The 20,241-nt window shown below is 41.4% G+C and overlaps 1 protein-coding gene across 1 annotated transcript in view; it reads left to right on the forward strand.

The window, feature by feature from the left end:
* pdlim4 (PDZ and LIM domain 4) overlaps positions 1-16,999 on the forward strand; it is a 54,056-nt gene extending 37,057 nt beyond the window's left edge. Inside the window, exons 4-7 of the mRNA XM_071521910.1 lie at positions 1,663-1,952; positions 3,654-3,823; positions 11,770-11,908; positions 14,719-16,999. Coding sequence (XP_071378011.1) covers positions 1,663-1,952; positions 3,654-3,823; positions 11,770-11,908; positions 14,719-14,923 — 804 coding nt within the window. The 3' untranslated portion in view covers positions 14,924-16,999. The remainder of the gene's footprint in view (positions 1-1,662; positions 1,953-3,653; positions 3,824-11,769; positions 11,909-14,718) is intronic.
* The last annotated feature ends 3,242 nt before the right edge of the window (positions 17,000-20,241 follow it).

The following is a 20,241-nucleotide window of genomic DNA, read 5'->3' on the forward strand; positions in this document are numbered from 1 at the left end:
TTGTTCGAGGTTTTGGGGAGAGTTAGAGGACAGGGGGTTTTAAATTTCTTTAAAGTCATCTGTCTTGACAGCGGGAGGCACGGCAGCGACAGGAGATCTCTTTCCCAAGTTCAGGATGTGGGCTTGTTGGTATAGGGGAGGTCTCCAGTACTAGGAAAAGTGGTGATTAGAGATGGCCTGTGTGTACATGAGTGTGTGTGTGTGTGTGTGTGTGTGTGTGTGTATATGTTTGTTTGTGTTTGTGTGTGTGTGTGTGTGTGTGTGTGTGTGTGTGTGTGTGTGTGTGTGTGTGTGTGTGGTCCAGGAGAAGAGCGAGGGCAGGATGACATCCAGCAGTCCCATCTGTTGAAATGACAGGGGTCCTGTCTGGAGAGACTGCAAACCTCCACCTCCTGTGGCCAAGGCACTTTAAACTAACCCAAAGCACACACACACACACACACACACACACACTCATACCAGTGGCTCATAGTTACAACAATCTGACTCTCTGGGGAATGACTCGTGTCTCCATTCCCGTCCTGGTGTGTTGCCTAACTTGTAAACAAGTCACCTCATTTCAGCTGAAATGTTTACAGTGCAAAGCTATGATGATGTGCAGCCGCGCTGTAGCCATTCAAAACCGCTGGCTATCTCTAGAACGATACTCAAGGCACTAAAACACTATCAGAGGTGGTGACATCATCGCGAGACTCGCAACGCAGCGTTATCTGTACAGCTGAGCCGATGAGACGGACGAGCCAGGCTGGCAGGGAGCTTTATCAGTGAAGTATGTGCTGATTGCTCTGTATCTGCAGCGGTAAACACTGAAAGGCTCAATTATGTCGCTGTGGAGTTTGTGCAAATGCATGAGAAGTGCACTGACCTCAGCATAAACACAGTCGCTCACTGTCACTGAGTATACAGTGGGGTAAGTGTAGGTGTCTGTGCATCTGTCCTACATTACTACTGAAGGATTTTCTGAACAATTCCACTTGGGTGTGGAGAAAAACAATGTGGCAAGCATCTAAAAAGTCAGCCAGAATAAATACATCCACATATATAATTCAGTCTTTTACAGTAGTTCTACTTGTGTCCTGCTACTATAAACTATTCAATAGATAGAGGAAGCAGCAGGAAAGGAGCATATTTTTTTAATATTTACAATTAGCCAGTTGTATTAGCTATGATAGAAACATCTGTAGGAAATCAAACGCAGGCTTCTTCTTAACAAGCCGTACTATTTGACAGATAAAAGGGGAAAAAAGCAGAAATGGAGCGGAAAAAAAACTTTTTTTTTTCCTCAAACCTCAGTGCTGCAAAGCCTCATTTGGGAACAACCTCTCTTGTCGCCTCTCAAGAATTGTGGCTTTTCGAGCCGGAGCAGCACGGAGCTTATTTCCTAATCCCCGCTCTCCTTTCTCTCTGTCTCATTTCCAGCACGTCCCATAATGGGTCCTCACCCTTTTTTCCTTCTTCCTAAACAACAACGTTAGAGATTCTTCTCCAAATGTCTCTACTACTCTCTCTTCCTATTCTTTTTCCAATGTGTCATCCTTTCTCTCTTTTTACAGAATTTTTATAGCTCAACCAGCGGATATTCTCCTAATATTTCTGCTGCTCTTTCTCTTTTACTTCTTCCTGTTCTTCTAATGTGTCCCTGTTTCTCTCTCTGTTTTACAGAATTTCCGCCCCATCACCAGCGGATATGGCGGTTACAGCCGTAAACCGTCGTACACCCCCGAGCCCCAGCTGCCCCCGCAGGCTCCCCAGCCCACCCACCTGAATAACGGCCACTCCAACAACTCCAGACCCAACAACGGCCACAGCTACGGATACGGGAACGGGAACGGGAACGTCACCGGGCACGCTCAGTACAACAACCCGGCGGGACTGTATGCCCAGAACGGCAGCAACGGAGACAGATCTCTGCCAAGCAAGATGGGCGGCCTCAGCCTCAGCGCCACACACAGGTGAGGTGTAGACTCACACACACACACACACACACACACACACACACACACACACACACACACACACACAGACACACGAGTGACGATAAGAGTGCGGGTATACAGTCTACAGCTGTTACATAACTTATGACAATAAAATAAAGCTATAGAGACCATGTGCATATTGTACAGAAAAGAGATCTATTTCCTGAATTTCTATTTTTTTACTTTTATAAATTTGTGTTGCATTATGTTTAATGAGACCTTCCTTGTGTGTACAAACTTTCTTGGCCAGGAATGATTTGATAGACGCAGATATATATCAGTTTTGAATTACCATAATGACAGGAATAGGTGTGAATCTTTCCGTTTTTCTTTGTCCTCCTGCGGCACTGGTAGTCTGTGACATAAACATATAAACATACAGAAACACAGACACATGTGGGAGACACACAAGACACATAGGGGGTGGAATGCACGTGTAAATGTGCATACATACACACACACACACACACACACACTATCGTCTCTGGTGGCACCTGCACAGATGGCCACGTGGACTGGAAAAGCCATTTGTTATTGTGCGGCGCCTCGGGAGGGTGATAAATGTGTGTGTGCAGTGTCCCAGGGTGCAACCTCTGCAGCACTCCCACAGTTCCCCTGGACCACACTGTTAATCCTGGCGAGGCCCACACACACACACACACACACACACACACACACACATATGCACGTACACACATGTATAGACACATGATTACACTCAAACTTCTGCTCCCTCTTACACTTTCTCTGTCTTAAACACACACATATGCATGCAAAAAAAAACTATGTCTCTCTCCCTTTCTCTCTCTCTCTCTCTCTCTCACACACACACACACACAATCTCTCTCTCATTATCCCGTGCTTTCTCTCTCATAAACACATGCATACTCAGACCGAGGTAAAGCACTTCCTTCAGACTCAGGAGACAACATGCAGTTTAGCATGACAGGATCTGAACACATCTGTCAGTAGCTCTGCTGAGCTTCACCGAGATGTAGGAAATATTTGGACTACAATGAAAAACTGCTTTTCCTCCACTACTGGGGTTTGCACACACACACACACACACACACACACACACACACACACACACACACACACACTAGAGTTTGAAAGTAGCAGGTAAATGCTGCTACCTTTTATTCCTGTGTTTCCCTCTCTGTGTCTTTCTCAGCTGTGCTTAAAAAAAGAAAAGAAATTTTATGGGGAGTGAACTGCACACTCTCTCTCTAAACAAAATAAAAAGGGAGTAGTTCAGACGTACTTTTTCTTTTCCTTCAAGTATTTTTTTTTTATTTCCTTTGGAGATCTGGCAAAAAAGTTGTCACTTTTATCTCTTGTTTAGACTACTGCAACTCCCTTCATTCCTGTCTTGGTCAAAAGTCCCTATCAGGTTTCTCCACCTAGTAAAAACATACAGATAAAATAGGAAAAACACATCACCCCAATTTTTGCATCTTTACACTGGTTCCCTTTAAGTTTTAGAATCAATTTTAAGACTCCTCCAATCGGGGCAGCAATGACTTAAACCAGAACCTGAGATCCTTAATGAAGAGCTTTTTCATCGTTTCTAGAATACTAAAGGAGATCAGGCCTTTTTCATCACCCATCATCCAGTTAATATGACATTAATCAGGTTGCATTGCATTAATATTTTCCCTGTCTCGTCTCCCTCAGCCCGGAGCCTCCCATGCACTCCCCTGTGGGCCGGAACGGCACCGGTAACGGTTTCGACACACAGTCAGACGTCTACAAGATGCTGCAGGACTATGAGGAGCCCGTCTCCGAACCCAAACAGTCTGGCTCCTTCAAATACCTCCAGGGAATACTGGAGGCTGAGGATGGAGGTAGGGGTTTTTATGTGTGTGTGTGTGTGTGTGCGCGTGTGAAGGAGGGGGAGATGGATTTTTCCCCTGTCTAGCGCAGATATATTGGAGCTGGAAATTTTGTGGAGGCCAAGACTATAATGTAACTAGAAGTGCGGCAGGTTTACTCTATAATTAGGCTATAATATTGGATGTTGCTTCTTTGCACTATGTTCCAGTGTTTAAAAAATTACACTGATTGGTCTAATGGGGGCGCTATTAGGCATGGGCGATATCGAAAATTGAATATCACAATATCGCAATGTACAATTATAGTATCAATGTTACCAAGATATTTGTGAAATATCGCAATATTCGATAAATTAAGGTTAACATTTTTAACTCAAACATTTTATCTCAGACACTGCTGGTGCGATTTTCACAAAATTTGGAGGGTGATGCATTTTCACCTGTGTTCCGGTGTTTTAAAAAAAAAATCACTGATTGGCCAGGTGGGGGCGCTATAATTAAAGCTCAAATTTTTTTACTTTGAAAGGCCACAAGTAGTGCCCCATCAGTCTGATTTTGATGAAACTTGGAGGGATGATGCGTCTCGTTCCTGATTGGCCCAAGAGGTGCCTGCATCATCCGTGGGGGACGTTTCACTTGTCTGTATATTTGACAAATTGAGAGGTGGAACTAAGCAGCAAAAACATGCTACATTCCCATGCAAATCATTTATTTTTAGTTTAGTCGGTGAACCAAATCTAAACATCTGTTTTGTGTTTTTGTTAGCCTGTGATGATGTCAGCTATGTTGAGTTTCACATACTTGGCTGCCTTCACTGTCAACAGACTGTAAAATGACAGGAATTTATAACTTTGCATGCTAACAGGCATAAAGAGAGATAGTTAGCTATAACCTGGAAGTACCCAGATAGGCCTGCATGCATCTGGTCAATGATCTATTTGTATTCTACACAGAAGTTGTTTGTATATGTATGTTAGATATTGTATATTCAAGGTAAATATTTCCCCCTGTACAAATGAAGCTTGTGGTTCCCTGCAGCCACAGGACCATGTTGCTCACACAGCCTTTCTCTGACTGTTTTGAAGTCCGCTGTCTAACTGGCATAGTTTTCCTTTTATAGAAAGACAGAGACAGCGAGGGGTAGAGGGGAGAGAGAGAGAGAGAGAGAGAGAGAGAGAGAGAGAGAGCAAAAACAAGAGACAGGGAGAAGAAGAGAATGAAAGATGACGTGCCTTAAATAGCTCAAGCAAGGATGAACAAGGGAGGGAAGTTTTGGCAAGCAGAATTTACTGCAAAAACAACTCCACAAAGGACAATAAAGTGAGAAATATGGTTTTCCTGCCTTCTTTCTGACCGCTCAGCATTCCAAGAAGCAGTCATTCTCTCTCTCTGAACTTTAGAGGAGGAGTCATGTGATGCTGACAGTGGCAGACCAGGGCAGCAGGACTAATCCCTGGAACTAAAACCCTTCTGTTCAGGTCTCATGCTTACCACTAAAATAGGGGAAAAGTTGTGAAAGGCATAATTATAAGAGAAGTGTTGTTATGTCAGGGCGGCAAAAGGCTAGAGGTTAGAGAAGTGGACTTATGACTTCTTCCTAGCATAGTCAAGGATTAATACTTTCCTAGATATTGTCATGCAGTTGTGTGATCCCTTATTTCTCACCTTAATTAGAGAAACCCCCTCCCAAGATTTAGTGATAGCTTCTCTAAATTGACTATGTTATGCACTAGGGTTTGAGCAATATGGGTTTTTGAAGGCTGATACTGATATTGATATTTTTAGATTGAGGCTGCTGGTATTCAATATGATGAATGACGGCTGCAAACTCCTGTTTTAGTACAGAGAAAGAGCCGTGTCGGCGGCTCAGGAGGGAAGCAGGCTGTGTCCTTTCTCAACAAAGACCTCCATCTATCATATGTTAAAGTACACATCATCCCCCTAGCACTGGTATACAGAAATGGAAAGGTTTCTCTCAAAATGTAATCCATTTCAGATTGCTCATTACCCCCTGGTTTGTAATGAGGAACCTAATCCACTGGAATGCTAAAACTCGGTAAAATAATCTGTTAATTTTACTGTTACTTTGTCTCTAAAATCCAAATATGTGAAATTAAGTGGACAGTTTATCCCAAATGATATACTTTGATTTGAATAGTAGATTAGGGTTAGGGTTAGTTAGTAGTTAAGGAATACTATAACTGTCTACAGCCATGATTAACCACGACTTAGTTAGGTAAAATTATATTTATATGTATTCAATTTCTTTGAATTTTAACATTTTCATGCCAAAAAAAAAATCCCCAAAAACAAGCAGTCAGTGTTTTTCCTCGAATGTTATTTTTGGCAGATATATTCACACATACTTGCGGAGTGTGGTCTGATCAATCATTCGAATTAGAATCAATTGAAGTTTAAGTAGTATTGATCAATCAATACTATAAATATGTGATCAAAGAAACTGCATCATATCCATCATATCGGAGGTGGATGACACAGACTGATTATTATCCAATTGATAAATCGGCAAACTGAGACATCGGTCTAATCCCAAAGATGTTGGAAAAATAATCTGTTTTTTTTTTGTTGATGCTCTTTTGCCAAAAATCAAGCAATGTTAATGAAATCAGTCTCAATAATGATACTCGTTTGCCATCGTTTAAAATCAATCACTGATTTTCAACTGATTGGCCACTAATTTTCTTCTTTGTCACTCTTCCAAGGGGAGAGCCATAACTTCCGGTAGTGTTATCACGTCTCTGCTGTCTGCCTTTGATGTGAGAACAGACAAGATAATCCACAGCACAAGGCGCAACACTGACTGCTACTACAGTGTGGCTTGGAGCAGGGCCAGCCCACGCTGTTCCTTTAATTTAGCACTTATCACTCTTTAAGCACACTTTTTAAAGGAATGAGAAAGAGAGATACTTAAAGAGAGAGAGAGAGAAAGAGGGAGGGCGAGATACTGTAGAAGATAATGACAGAGAAAGGGGGGGGGGAGGGAGAGAGAGACTGTCGATGGCTTTAAGAGATTAAAAGGGAACTCTATTTGTCTGCTGTCAGTGGTTTTTCGGAGCTGGGGAAAAGCCCGGGTGATTGACAGGTTGACTGACAGGCTAAGCCCCCGATGAAAATGGGGAGACACCTGGGGTTTACACTGGGATCTTTTTTAAAGCTACCTGTCTTTCTGATGGTGGTTAGCGGTGACATTTGATCTGTGTAAAATCTGTTGCTGAAGTCCTTTTACCTTCATTCTCAGTAATGATTTGATTTTTAATAGCTCAATAAACAAGGCAAATTGACAAACGAACACATTAGTTACACACAAGTTAAAGTCAAATCATTTGGCTGTTTCATGTATGCCTTGCTGTCAGCCCTTAAATCACTTGAACAGGCCAAGTTGGTCTCCTTTTGAAGGCGAAAGCCCCTGTTGTGGCCATGTTGACTTTCAGGGGCTTTAAAGGTAAAGCAAACAAGAGTGTCAGTTTACCCAGAATTCCTCAGGCTCCGTCCTGATTGGATAGTGCTGTGGATGGAAGAGGGGTGGAGTGACTGTTACATGTTGGTGTTGAGTTTGGGTCTTTGAAGCAACATCACCCAAGAGGGAGAGATGAAAGAAAACTGTAACTTTGGAGAGATTTCAGGTTACATTTTGGCCAAAATTAGTTATTAAACTTTAGTTTGTATAGTTGTATACTATTTGTATAGTAACTTTATAGTATAGTTTTGCACAAAAAGCTCATCACATATGGCTAAAGCTGAGTAGTTGTTTTTTTCATAACTTCGTTTCGCAAATATTTTCACTTTCTGTTTGTTTTTGCCCTGACAACATGATAAAGAACTCAAAAACAAAAATTCAAAATGAAATCTCCAATATCTCAAGATGACCTTATAATTCAAAGCTTACAAATTGTAACAGAGGACGAAGACAGACAGGAAAGAAGTTAGATAAACAGAAAGTGAGAGAAGACAGCATGGTGAGGAATTATGGGTTTTTTCTTCAGTTGGAAAGAGAAATAAACACAATGCCAGTGACCTCTGAAATCCCCTACATTCCCCCTCCGAGCCCCAAACTCTGAAGTTGTTTGTTTATAAAAAAAATTTTTGGAAAAATATGATACTTTTTTACGGACTGGCTGTGCCTTGCTTTGTTTATTTCTAGAAAAGTGACCTTCCCTTCGCTGGCTGGGGGTATTTTATCCACCAGACAGCTGTCGTCATAACATTGATGAATGACGGCTGCAAACTCCTGTTTTAGTACAGAGAAAGAGCCGTGTCGGCGGCTCAGGAGGGAAGCAGGCTGTGTCCTTTCTCAACAAAGACCTCCATCCATCATATGTTAAAGTACACATCATCCCCCTAGCACTGGTATACAGAAATGGAAAGGTTTCTCTCAAAATGTAATCCGTTTCAGATTGCTCATTACCTCCTGGTTTGTAATGAGGAACCTAATCCACTGGAATGCTAAAACTCTGTAAAATAATCTGTTAATTTTACTGTTACTTTGCCTCTAAAATCCAAATATGTGAACTTAAGTGGACAGTTTATCCCAAATGATATACTTTGATTTGAATAGTAGTTTAGGGTTAGGGTTAGTTAGTAGTTAAGGAATACTATAATTGTCTACAGCCATGATTAACCACGACTTAGTTAGGTAAAATTATATTTCTGCCTATAGTATATGTACAAATTAACACCCAAGATGTATTTTCCCCTTCAAACATGTTTCTGAGGAATGAGTAATCCAACAAGAAAACCCTTTTGAAAAGCAACATAATGTGATTGCTGTGTTTTGTATGTTTTGTATGATGGATTACAGTTAGTTTCTAGGAACGAATTATGAGGTTATCATTCTTTTTTTAATTAAAAAAAAAACGGAGATTGGGCAATCCAGTCACCTTTTATTTGTTTTATTCAGACAGTGGGACAGTAGAGAGGGAGACAGAGAAACACAGGACAAAAAAGCTCCAGCTGGATTTGCTTCTAGTCCAGTGGGGGTAAACATGTGATTCCAGAGAGGAGGGATTTAACCCTTCGACTGATTGCAACACTGCTTTCCACCCTATTTTTCCTCACTGCGTCACTCATGATAAAATGTTTGCCTTTCTTATTGCACGTGTGGCCCCACAGATTATACATGCATCTTTCAGACACATTTAAGATGATCATTTTGACCTGAGGAAGATGTAGCCTAATAGTGATATATAAATTTGCTTTACTTATCATTATTGTCATGTGAAAACCTTTGGTGATATTCATGTTTTTACTTCAGATGGAGGATTATATGGTCTTCTGTGGGTTGAGAAAATTCTACGACTTTTTGAAACCCTTTCAAAATCCCATTGGATAAACTCAAAAATGTAACAGTATTCTACCACAGATATCGACAATGCTTTTATTACACTTGCTTTTATTACACTTATCTACTTTGCTTTAAATTCGCTGAGGCTTCGCACTCCACTTGACATCTTTGAGTTTGGATGGAGGGTAAGAAGTCTGTGCGACTGTTCAACAGTGTGTCTGGTTGATATTAGTCACAGTGTTGGACATACGCTGTATATTAAATGTTGCCTTGTGCAAGATTTGTGTTGGAATGGGCCAACTTGTCAGTGTCTGTCAAATAAAATACGGTGTCTGTGAGCAGTTGGACACAGAATATACAGGAACTTAGTAGCTTGGCTATTTCAAAATATAGAAGCGAGACTAAACAAGCACTCATTCATTCTGCTCTCCTTAGCCGTCCATGTCTGTGGTCTGTAAGACTTTTATTAGTCAACCTCCGCCTTTGTGAGAACGTCCCGAGAGCCCCACACATAAAAGGTTTTCCATTAGAGTGCATCATTAGGTAATAGAGACATTAATCCCAGAAAAAAAAAACTCATCCAGCTCATGTCAACTCTTAAACTCACCGCGGAGCATTAGAGGCTAAATGTTAGCGAGGGACGGAAAGTGCTTTGAGTCAGGTGCCAGATGCTAGGTAATGGGCTTGCGGTTAGCGGCAGTGATAGGTGGCATGCTGGGCTAAAAAGCCTCCTCTGGCACATCATCAGTGGAGGGAAGTCATACAGTTCACGGCCGCGCTCCGCTGATTCGGCCTGGTGCACAGGAACCACTGGAACGGCTCCAAATCTCCAGAATAAACCAGGACCGCTTTCATGCATTCCAGTCAGGCATAACTAAACGCTTGGCGGTAGGAGTTGATAGCCCTTAATAAAAAATGGCATCCATGGGAAGGCGGCAACTCCTGAGAATAGACAACCATAATAACCTGTTTCAGTGTATAGTGTTTTTTAGTAATTAAAAACAGTCTTGGTGAAAAGGTAGCAAAAGAAAAGAGCACTATATACTGAAACAAGATGCAAGTTGCAATCTATTCTTGGGAGTTGTTGTCTTCCAAAAGATGGGATTATTTTTATCATGTAGCTACATAAAGTTTTATTGTAGTGCAGTTTCTCTTGGCCCATAAAGGGATTCATTGTTTGTTCAAGTGGGACAGTCGGCATGAAACTGCTACTCTCCTTTGCATTTTACCAAAACATTTACAGTTACAGCAACAAAGAAGATGCATCTGATAGTTTTAGCCAGCAGGATGGATGTTGTCGGCCCTCAACTCGTCCCCCTGGTTTGCCACAGTGCGTTTCACAGATAGGATGCGATTGTAGCATATCGGTGAGATGGCTAATTCGATTCTATTTTCCCGGCCTGGGTGTCTGGCCTCGCTAACTGATGAGTTTCTACTAGGAAATGAACACAACAGACTCTGCTCTGACTCTTGAATGAAGCACACTGGAAGGAGAGAGAGACACACAGAGGGGTCAGAGAGGGAAAGAAGGGAGGGGTGAGAAGGAAGAGAAGAGAGAGAAAAAGACGTTGAGAGACAGTGATGGAGAGGAAGAGTGAAAGTCGAAGACGAATGTAGAGGAGAGGGAGTACTTTCTTATGAGTTAACATGGTAATTTGTCTTGCGTTCAGTGGCTGAAACAACAGTTAAAGGTGCTCCGTGTCACATTTCCACATCAATAAATCATCTGCATTTTAATTTCCAGACTTTAGTATTTATTATCCTTAAACACTACTGCATTTTACATTGTGTGCCACTGTATCAGATTTTGTGAAATCCGAAAGCAAAAGAGAAAACTAAACAGGGGTTAGGGGAAATTCCTTAATTTTAAGAAACATTAGCACTAACAATACCACTAGTGTGAGATGGCGGCTACAAATTGTCTCAACCACGCTGTCATTTGTTTATATTAATTATACCAAGGTATCACAGTTAATTTGATAATGATATATTGATGTTTAAAAATGCTTTTATGTTTCTATCTGTGCAGCCGCACAGATAGAAACATAAAAGAATGTAAATATATGCAGTCACTATTAAAACACATTTGAATAGATATATTGAAAGACTTGTATTGTGGGTGTACCTCACTGGCCATGGTGTACCTGTGCCCCAGCCGTGCCCTTAGGGCCAGCAGGGTAACACACACCTGTGAAGAGGGCGAGAGAGCGGGTGAGAAATGGCTCCGTGGGGAACAGAAACTGACCCCCGGTGCAGTGTGGGAAATATTAATCTATCTTCGTATCACACAACAGACCTGACAGCCCGCTGCCCTCTCAGTCTCACTACCTGGAACTCAGAGAGGGCCTTTACTGCGCGCACACACACACACACACACACACACACACACACACACACACACAGCTTTTTCCCCGAGTTACCAGATACCCACTACCTGGAACTCAGCTGACCTTTCATACACACACACACACACAGACACACACACACACACAACCCTTTCCTAGGGTTACCAGCACCAGGAATTCTGGGGATTTATGAACACGTTATACATGCATGTGTGTTTTTCTTCCAGGTCTGGCCTCTGAATGGTTATTTTATGGTGTAGTTTCCATAGCTCCTGTGTGTTTATTCTGTGGTTATACTTTCTCATTCCTAGGTGTTTCCCCAACGGAGAGAATGAGAAATCTGAAGTCACCAGTCAGATCTCCAATCCCCAAACTGGGCAGCCCCATTCCCAGTCCCATGTCCGGACTTCAGAAGCTTCCCCAGTGCACACGCTGCTGTAATGGCATTGTGTAAGTATTGTACAGATCCTGACTTTTAACTTTTATCGTATTGCGGTTGTATCGAATTGTAAACCCTATTGTGTATCGAATCGTATCGTGAGATAAGTATATCATCCCATCCCTAAATTGTCTAAATTGGTCCCTGTTTATGATCATCAACAACATAAAAATGTTCCTTTTCTATTCAGCACATCATGTTGAATGAATTCAAACCAAGGTTGATACTTGTTAAGTTAAACTCTTAATACAAGGTATAGTAAAATCACCCACATGTAACTTAATGGTCTACATAATTAAGTTAATGGGGTCTATTTAGAATAAAAGAATGAAGATAAATTCTGAAAATGCCAGTGTTTTATACTCAGGTCGGTTGTTGTTAAAAATATTTTAATCGCCATCTGGAGATGATGGTTTACCACTCCACCTCTGGCCATGAAGTATATAATTTGAACTCTTAAGAGGTGAATCAAGGTTCTTCTCTGGCCCTAAGAAACAGGTTGACCTGCACCAACAGGCCTTTCTACAGAACTGAGGAAAAGCTATCCCCATTTATCAGTTTTAATGATTAAACTAAGCCCTTTTCCACACCCTATCCCACACACACACACACACACACACACACAGACACATAGACATGCGCGCACACACACACACCTTTTTACCAAGGAAATCACAGGCACCGGTAATCCCCACTCCATAAAAGCAGCTGCAGGTAAATAGTGATGTCATCCGCTTCGTTTACCCGTTAACAAGAGAGCTTTGTAGGAGCTCGCAAGGCACAATAAGGCTCTTATGTTCTGGGAGCGTTTAAAACAGGAGTTCGCACAAGTATACGAAGCACTGTTGTGTCAATAGTTTAACCTGCAAGAAGTGTGGTTAGACGGTGAATGTGGTGGAAAAAAAGAAGCAGGATTGTGACTGGAAGGCTGCCGGTCTGAATCTCCCGTCCAGAAAGGAAAATCTTGTTGGGTGAAGCACTCAGGGCCGTTTCTACTTTTTTGGGGGTCCTATGTAAAAGTTGTATTGCCCCAATCTGAATGTCCGCAACAGTTGAGTTCAGCAATCGGCAAAGTCAGTACATCAGCATACATGAGAATCTGATGATGAATGTGTTTGCTTGTAAGGCAAAGGGCTTTCTACTTCCCTATCCATTGCACTAAAGAAAAGCAGCTCTTGATCTGTCTAGCCAACAATAAATGCATTATATTTTACTGTGAGCTTAAAATGGATGTGTTTTAGATCAACATGAGGCCACTGGGTTACCAACAGTTACCAAGAGTAGTCATTTTAATTTTGAGGAAGGAAGAAAGAAAAACAAACACAAAAACGGCAGTACAATGGGGCCGAACACAGCTGCATAGTCTGTGTATAGCAAGAAACAGCCATTGAAGCACTGAACCTCCAAGTGCACCGGTGGAGCTGGTCAGTAGCCAACAGTACAAATATTGTAGTTGCACTATGCAGCTCCCAGGTGTGAGACTGTAAATGTGTGTAACCCTCCCTCCACCTGCCACTACTCACGAAAGCCATTGCTCTAAATAAGGATGTGTTCTTAGACAACAGTGCCTGATAGAAACACTGTGACAGGTTATATTCAGATGCTTGTTTGGTTACAGCTGCTATAAAGTCCTATAATTGTTTGACATGCACAGATAATGGTTAGCTGGATAGACAGACTGTTAGTTAGTCAGATAAGCAAATGAACAGTTAGCTCCTTTTTAAGTCTTCTCTCCTCGGCGAGAACAGCACCTCCACTGAGGCTTGCCTTGAAGCCATTTAAGGCAGTCTGCACTTTGCATTTTGCTGCATCATTTCATTTGCGTCATTCATCCTGCATTTCCATCCTCCTCAGTACTGCTATCTCATGGTAGAACAACATACATATTGTGCTGCTGGACTCCAACCTGCATGCCACCCTGTCTGAATACATTTAGTGATCGAATACCTTTTTTGTATGTATGTAGAGTGATATTGTGCACTATCTTTCTTGCACTGTCTGATTACACTAAATGCGAGGAAGTGTTGTTCCGCCCCATTGGGCTGGGCATTAAGTAAGAGTCATTTATCACAGACAGGGTGAATCAAGTTCTGGCACAAGCTGTCACTCGTTCATTTGATTAGAAGTCAACAAAATGGGTCAGACATCTTAACTGTGGAGTGAGGATTAAATGTGAAACATTCAGAAATAACAGACTTCAGAATGTATTCGTTGGCCAATTAGAAGTGAGTGTTAAACAAATCTATGATCTGTAGTTACCCAATCTGATCACCATGTAAATATAATTATAAAGCACCCAAGTAACGCACCCTCTCTCTAGCAGCCACAGTGAAAGTTCACAGCTTTTGGGAAACAAATAGCTGTGAACAAATGGTTGTGTTTTTAAACGCAGAACTTGGCTATCGCAACAGAATTTGAAAGATATGGTTAATTTCTGTGTTGTTTTTGACTGGGAAATGATCATTTCACCACTGACCATCTGACCAATTTTGTGTTTAGATGATGTTATCTGGTAGCTACCACTGTCCTGTAACGCATCTGATTGCACACTAGCCGACTAGGAGGGGCAAGGGCTAAGACAAGACAGTTAACTGTGTGTAATACATTTGGAAGCAAATCTACCTTATCAGACTATCCACTTTTACTTATAATATTACTGAATTGAAACCCCAACAAACTCATTCTCAATCTCAACATTTCAAGTATCTCTCTTTTTCTTGCCCTGTTTTTATATATTTAGCCTTTGCCAGGAGATTTGCGACACATCTGCAAAGCCTCTACAGCTATTATAATCTCTCCCTCCCTCCTTCCCTCCCTCCAGCGGCACCATTGTGAAGGCCAGGGACAAGCTCTACCACCCCGAGTGCTTCATGTGCGACGACTGCGGCGTCAACCTCAAGCAGAGAGGCTACTTCTTCATCGAGGACAACCTGTACTGTGAGACCCACGCCAAGGCCCGCGTCCAGCCGCCGGAGGGCTACGACGTCGTCGCCGTTTACCCCAACTCCAAGGTGGAGCTGGTCTGAGATGGAGAGAGGGGGCCGGCCATACTGTAATTTAACAGGGGAGAGCGAAAATTATGGGGGATGGGGTTATTGAATATCCCAGTCCACATTTATCAGGAGCTGTAGAGCAGGAATGCCGATCTTGGATCAGTTTTGCCTTTTGGGAGGGTCATATGAGATTTGGGTTTTAGCGATCCCAGGTCAGTATTTCTACACTGACAAGCTTGATAAATGAGGCCAGCTGAGCATAAACATGTTATGTATTTTGAGCGTATATTAAAATATGTTGACAGAATATGGCTCTGGTCTGAGCAGCTCCAGCCCATAAAAAAAACTAAAACAAAAAAAAATTGACATCTTACCCCCAACCCGCTCTCTCAATCTCTCAATCAGTGTGTTTACATGCACAGAATATTCTGGATACTAGCAAAAATAACCAGGTTCATAGGTGTTCATATGCATATCTCCATGACAAATATATCACCAGAATATTCCAAATATTACCATAAAACAGAACATACACAGATAATGAAAATCAACAGTAAATGGGATGTTTACATGCCATTGTATCCAGGCAATATCAGTATATTCCAGCTATCTATGTTTTGATTTTCCAACAATCAGGATATGGGTTTATTTTAAACAGAATACTGAATGTTCCACATCATTTTGGAATATGACTATGGGTAGAAATAACATTCACTATATTCCTTAGAAAAACTACAGGACACTGGGGTGTAATATACATTATTGTAAGACGTTTTTGGGGTGAATGGTATGGTTTTTTGCGCTTTGGTGGTGTGATGAACGATGCAGAGGAGTCAATGGTTTTCTTCCTATTCACTGATGCCTTCAGACTATCATTAAACCACAGTTTCCCATGCAGTACAGCACATTGCAACATGTCAGTCTTTCGTTTTACCTTTTACATTTAAGGTATTGTGATATATATCGGTTTTGGTCAATGGATTGAGAGGTTTCAGTGTCATATTTTTTAAGTGTGTTGCAATTACACATAATGCTATTCCTGTTGCTGGTGGACTTTTGCTTTTATTTACACATATCCGACTTACTGCCATTTTTTTTTATATTTCACTAAACTGGGGAACATCTCTCTGTGTGATTATCATTCTTACAAGCTCATTTTTCAGTCATGATGATAAATAAGCAATAATTCATTATAAACCGGCCTCTTACAGATATAATTTTGAGTGTCTGGAATGATAGTTTGGGTGCATAATTTCACCAAACTATATTTCACGATAAGTGCTTCAATATGCAACTAAAATGCAAGAATCAAGCATCTGAAATGCAAACAAAAACACTACTTGTTAGTTGTGTGTGCGAAACTTTGTAACCGTCACTTGCTGAGAAGCAGTCCGATGATTTCTCTGCAATGTGACCACAACAGCCTTTCACACACAAGGAAACACAAGAAATGAGACTTTAATGATGAGAAACTTAGCGTAATGGAGTGAATGCATGCAATCATCACAGGACGTCTCCCCTAAATGTGCTTTAGAAACAAGCGGGTGACTTATTAAACTGCTGCGTGTTGTTATTCCTACCAGCTGGGATGCAGTTTTTTTTTTGGGGTGCATAGTTTGAACGGGCGTGATACTCTCATTTTCAGAAAGTTCTTACCTCAGTACTTTTGGGTCATGCACCTGACTGAGAGAGGAATTTCAACTTGCACTCCTTCTCGCGGTGGAGATTTCCAGTTCATAAAGGCAAGAGAGCCAGAGTTTACTGGGTCTGTTGACAGACGTCCCGGGTTGACACCAATACGCTCTCTGCCTCCCATGGCAGCTTTTAAAAAAGGCCATGTGGATTCGGGACAGGAGACGAGGCCACGGTTGGAAACTCGTAAACTGGGAATCTAGAGCCTGCAACATGTGGGAGTAATATTCATTTTGTTTAGTGTTTTTGGACGCATTACACAGATACATTACACTTCTTCTTTGGAGCAGGGAAAAAAGACAAGAGTTTGAAAGTGTGCATAGTTTTATTCCCTTTCTACTATGAGTTAAAATATCTGGTCACAGCCAAGTCCGCGAACCAAATGAAACATACTTCTGCATTTCCTATGAGAGACAGGGGGAGCAGAGAGGGAGGGAGGGAGGATGGAGGGGGGAAAGAAAGAGGAATGAGGGAGGGCATTAATTTTCTTTTGGAAATGACAGAAATGTTCTTGCTGCGAGCGAAAAAAAAAAAAAAAGGAAATTATCATTATTACTGAAATATGTGGCCATCTATCTTGGTTTGTTGTGAATAGTGAAGTGAAATGGGTGGAGAAAAGTGATCTTATTCTTAATTTTAGAGATTCTTTTTACGATACTACTTTTTTAATTTGGAAATGAGAATCCAAACTGAATTTTGCAGTGCTGATATCCATGTTTTTTTCTCAGATATCCGCAGTGATGTAAATGTATAGCTGCTGGTATGCCAACTACACTAGTCCTCTTTGTAAATTATGTGAAATTATATTGCTACCACATTGGTTCTTCTAGTTTCTTAAGTATTGTACATATTTGTTTCATCATGATTGCTTTAACATATATAACATGTCACTCACATGCCTTTGCATACCCTGTGTTCTTTTAATGATTTCAATGTTCTCTCACCGGGATCCTCTTCTTTGTGTTTAACTTATTGTTTTACCAACACATTTTTTTTTTTGTTCTGGATCTTCTTATTTGCTGTTTTTTAAGATTTAAATAAAATGAGAAGTGCATTAACATGAAACAGGATCCTTCATTATTCTTCACTGGTCTTCCCTGTGGTATTTCTCACTAAAAAATTTATAGAGCTGCACTTCATCTGGTTCTCCTGTGGAAAAAAAAAGTGAGGGATTAAATTTGTTGTGAATTTTACATCCCAGTCCTGACAAGGCAGTTTCTCCATAACAAACTGTCAGGCCACCAGGCTGGGAGTTTGTGCCTCTCGCAACCTAAATCTACAGACATCCACTTCACAGCGGCCTTAAATCTGAGCTTAAAGTTGTCGCGCCGCAAAACCAGTCTCATGTTTTCATAGCGTTGCCTCTCTTATACCACTTTATGGCCCATGAGAATAAGTACGCTCTTTGTTTTTGGATCTGCAGCAACCTTGAAACAGTTGTACTCTCAAATGCAGGGTATGAGGTAATGCGCAAACGTCTGTCTCTATTCATTCAACTGAGACTCATGGTGCTGAAACGTTCTCAGACCTTTGCAGTGATGCTTTATGGCACCGTAAATGTGTTGATTTTCATCACGTTTTCTGGCCTCTCAAACTGTTGCTGTGAAATGCGGCGGGTGTTTCTTCTGAAATAGTGGAAGTGTGCAGCGATTACCGGGAGAGAGCGTCAGGCTTATATTGCCATGCAGTTGTGATGCCTGGCACAGATTCAAGGGGTTTGTTGTAATCAGAAGCAGAAGGCGAGGGGCCACCTCGTACCTCATTAAATGTCTTTGCGCCTTTAATAATAGCTCATTCAACAACCGCAGTGAATGCGTCCAGATATTGAGTGAGAAGAGGGGCAGAAAGAGAGAGTGAAGGGTTGAGAGAATCAGAGAAAGAGACAGAGGGAGTGAGAAAACGAGGTCGAGAGACAGAGAGAAAGAGAGAGAAGTAAACAAAGTATTAGTGTCTGGACCAGTGATGTGGTTTGTCAGCGTGGTGAACAGTTAGTTAATCCTCTGAAGGGCTTTGAGCAATCAACTTTACACGCATTTGCTAATGTTTTCCACATGCATGACACTTGTATTGTGCTGCCAGTCCCAAATTCAGCTTACAGTAGTTTGACAAGCCATGAAGGGATTTTGAAGCTGACAGTCTGTCACTTTTCACATTTCACTGGATGTTTAAATGTCAGCTCAATCTTTTAAAAATGATTTATCAGGGTTCTGATAAATTCATTTTCAATTCTGGAAGTTCAATTTTCCTCAGATTTCAAGAAATGGAAAGAAGTAAAGTATTGTAAATGGCACCTCTAGCATTGCATTTTCAGTTTATGGTACATTATGTGAAGTGAAATTGAATTGACCCAAATCCTGGTATGGATGCACTTTACACACAGCACTTAACAGTGATCATACACAAATCTGTGATAACAATAGTGATAAAGAGAGATACAGAGAGAGACACTTAGCTGCACAGAAAGCATTCTCTCCATTCTAACTTTGCAGCTTCTCTCATATCCGCCATAAACATTTGGTCCGCTTTAGATGTAAACACTTCATGTTGCTCAGTAACAGAGCTTGTTTTGCTCGGCGGCCCGCAGCATCGCCACTTAACAACTAGTGCACTGTCCATCACATCTCTCAACACTCGCTGCGCAGTCTCCTTCAACCCAGCAACCAATTTGCACATAAATCTTAGCATTTGTCTTAATCTGCGTGGAGAACTGAATGCTGTATCACTTGCTCTGTCTCTGATTTATCCCCCCTTCGCTCCTCTGCCCTCTTTCGCTCCACTCTGTGTTGCTTACATTCCTGTGTTATCGGGTAACTTGTCAATAACAGGAAAGTACACTAAATTGACTAAATTGACTTGGGGAAAAAAACAAATCTTGAAAAGTATGTGTAAATACTATTTGACCCAGGTCTGCAGCCAAAGAATCCAAATTCATTCATTTCTAGTCTTAAATGTCCTGCAAGGCAAATTTGGTTTGCAGACAAAACACAGACATCAGCTGGTAAGACCAGACAGTCTTACCAACTGATCTTACCAAGAGTTGATACAGTACCAAAAATAGCTGAAAACTTCCTGAGCAAAAAACTTTACTTATGCTTTATTGAATCAAGTCAGATTTATCTGATTTAAGTTGATTGTGCCGGCTTTAGCTCCATTTCAATCCATCTCCACTTCAAAAGCCTCAAGATGAAAATAAAAGGTACAGCTAGTGTGATATCTGGAAATATCAGGCTCTTTCCCTTTCTGCATTCCCCTTCAGTGATTTTTGAGGCTGATTGCTGCTCCAGCACTCGATCTGGACGTGTGACAGTGTTTTCTGCTGATGTAGCAAACCGTCATGTGGGATCTGCTGCTCACGCTAAGCTCCAAAACTGGGCCATTTCTCATGCTCCATATTTCTTTGTATCTTTCTCGCCAGCGCCGTCTCACTTTCTCTCCCTTTCCCACTTCCTTTATCTCTTCATCCTCCCTTCTTCCCTCCCTCTCTTTCATTCTTTGCATCCTTCTTGCCAGTAGCAACGATCGCACTTTATAAGGACCGAATCCTCTGTGGGAAAAACCTGTTTGCAAATAAAAAAATTGACGAACGTTCCTGCAGAAATTACACTTGCTTTACCCGCTGGGCGTTTCATGACGACGTTATCCGATCTCTCTCTCTTTCC

The sequence above is a fragment of the Centroberyx affinis genome, unplaced genomic scaffold (genome assembly GCF_046629955.1).
Source record: "Centroberyx affinis isolate AG114_WGS23_722 - 3 ecotype Tasmania unplaced genomic scaffold, CSIRO-AGI_Caff_v1 ptg000941l_1, whole genome shotgun sequence".
Taxonomy (NCBI): domain Eukaryota; kingdom Metazoa; phylum Chordata; class Actinopteri; order Beryciformes; family Berycidae; genus Centroberyx; species Centroberyx affinis.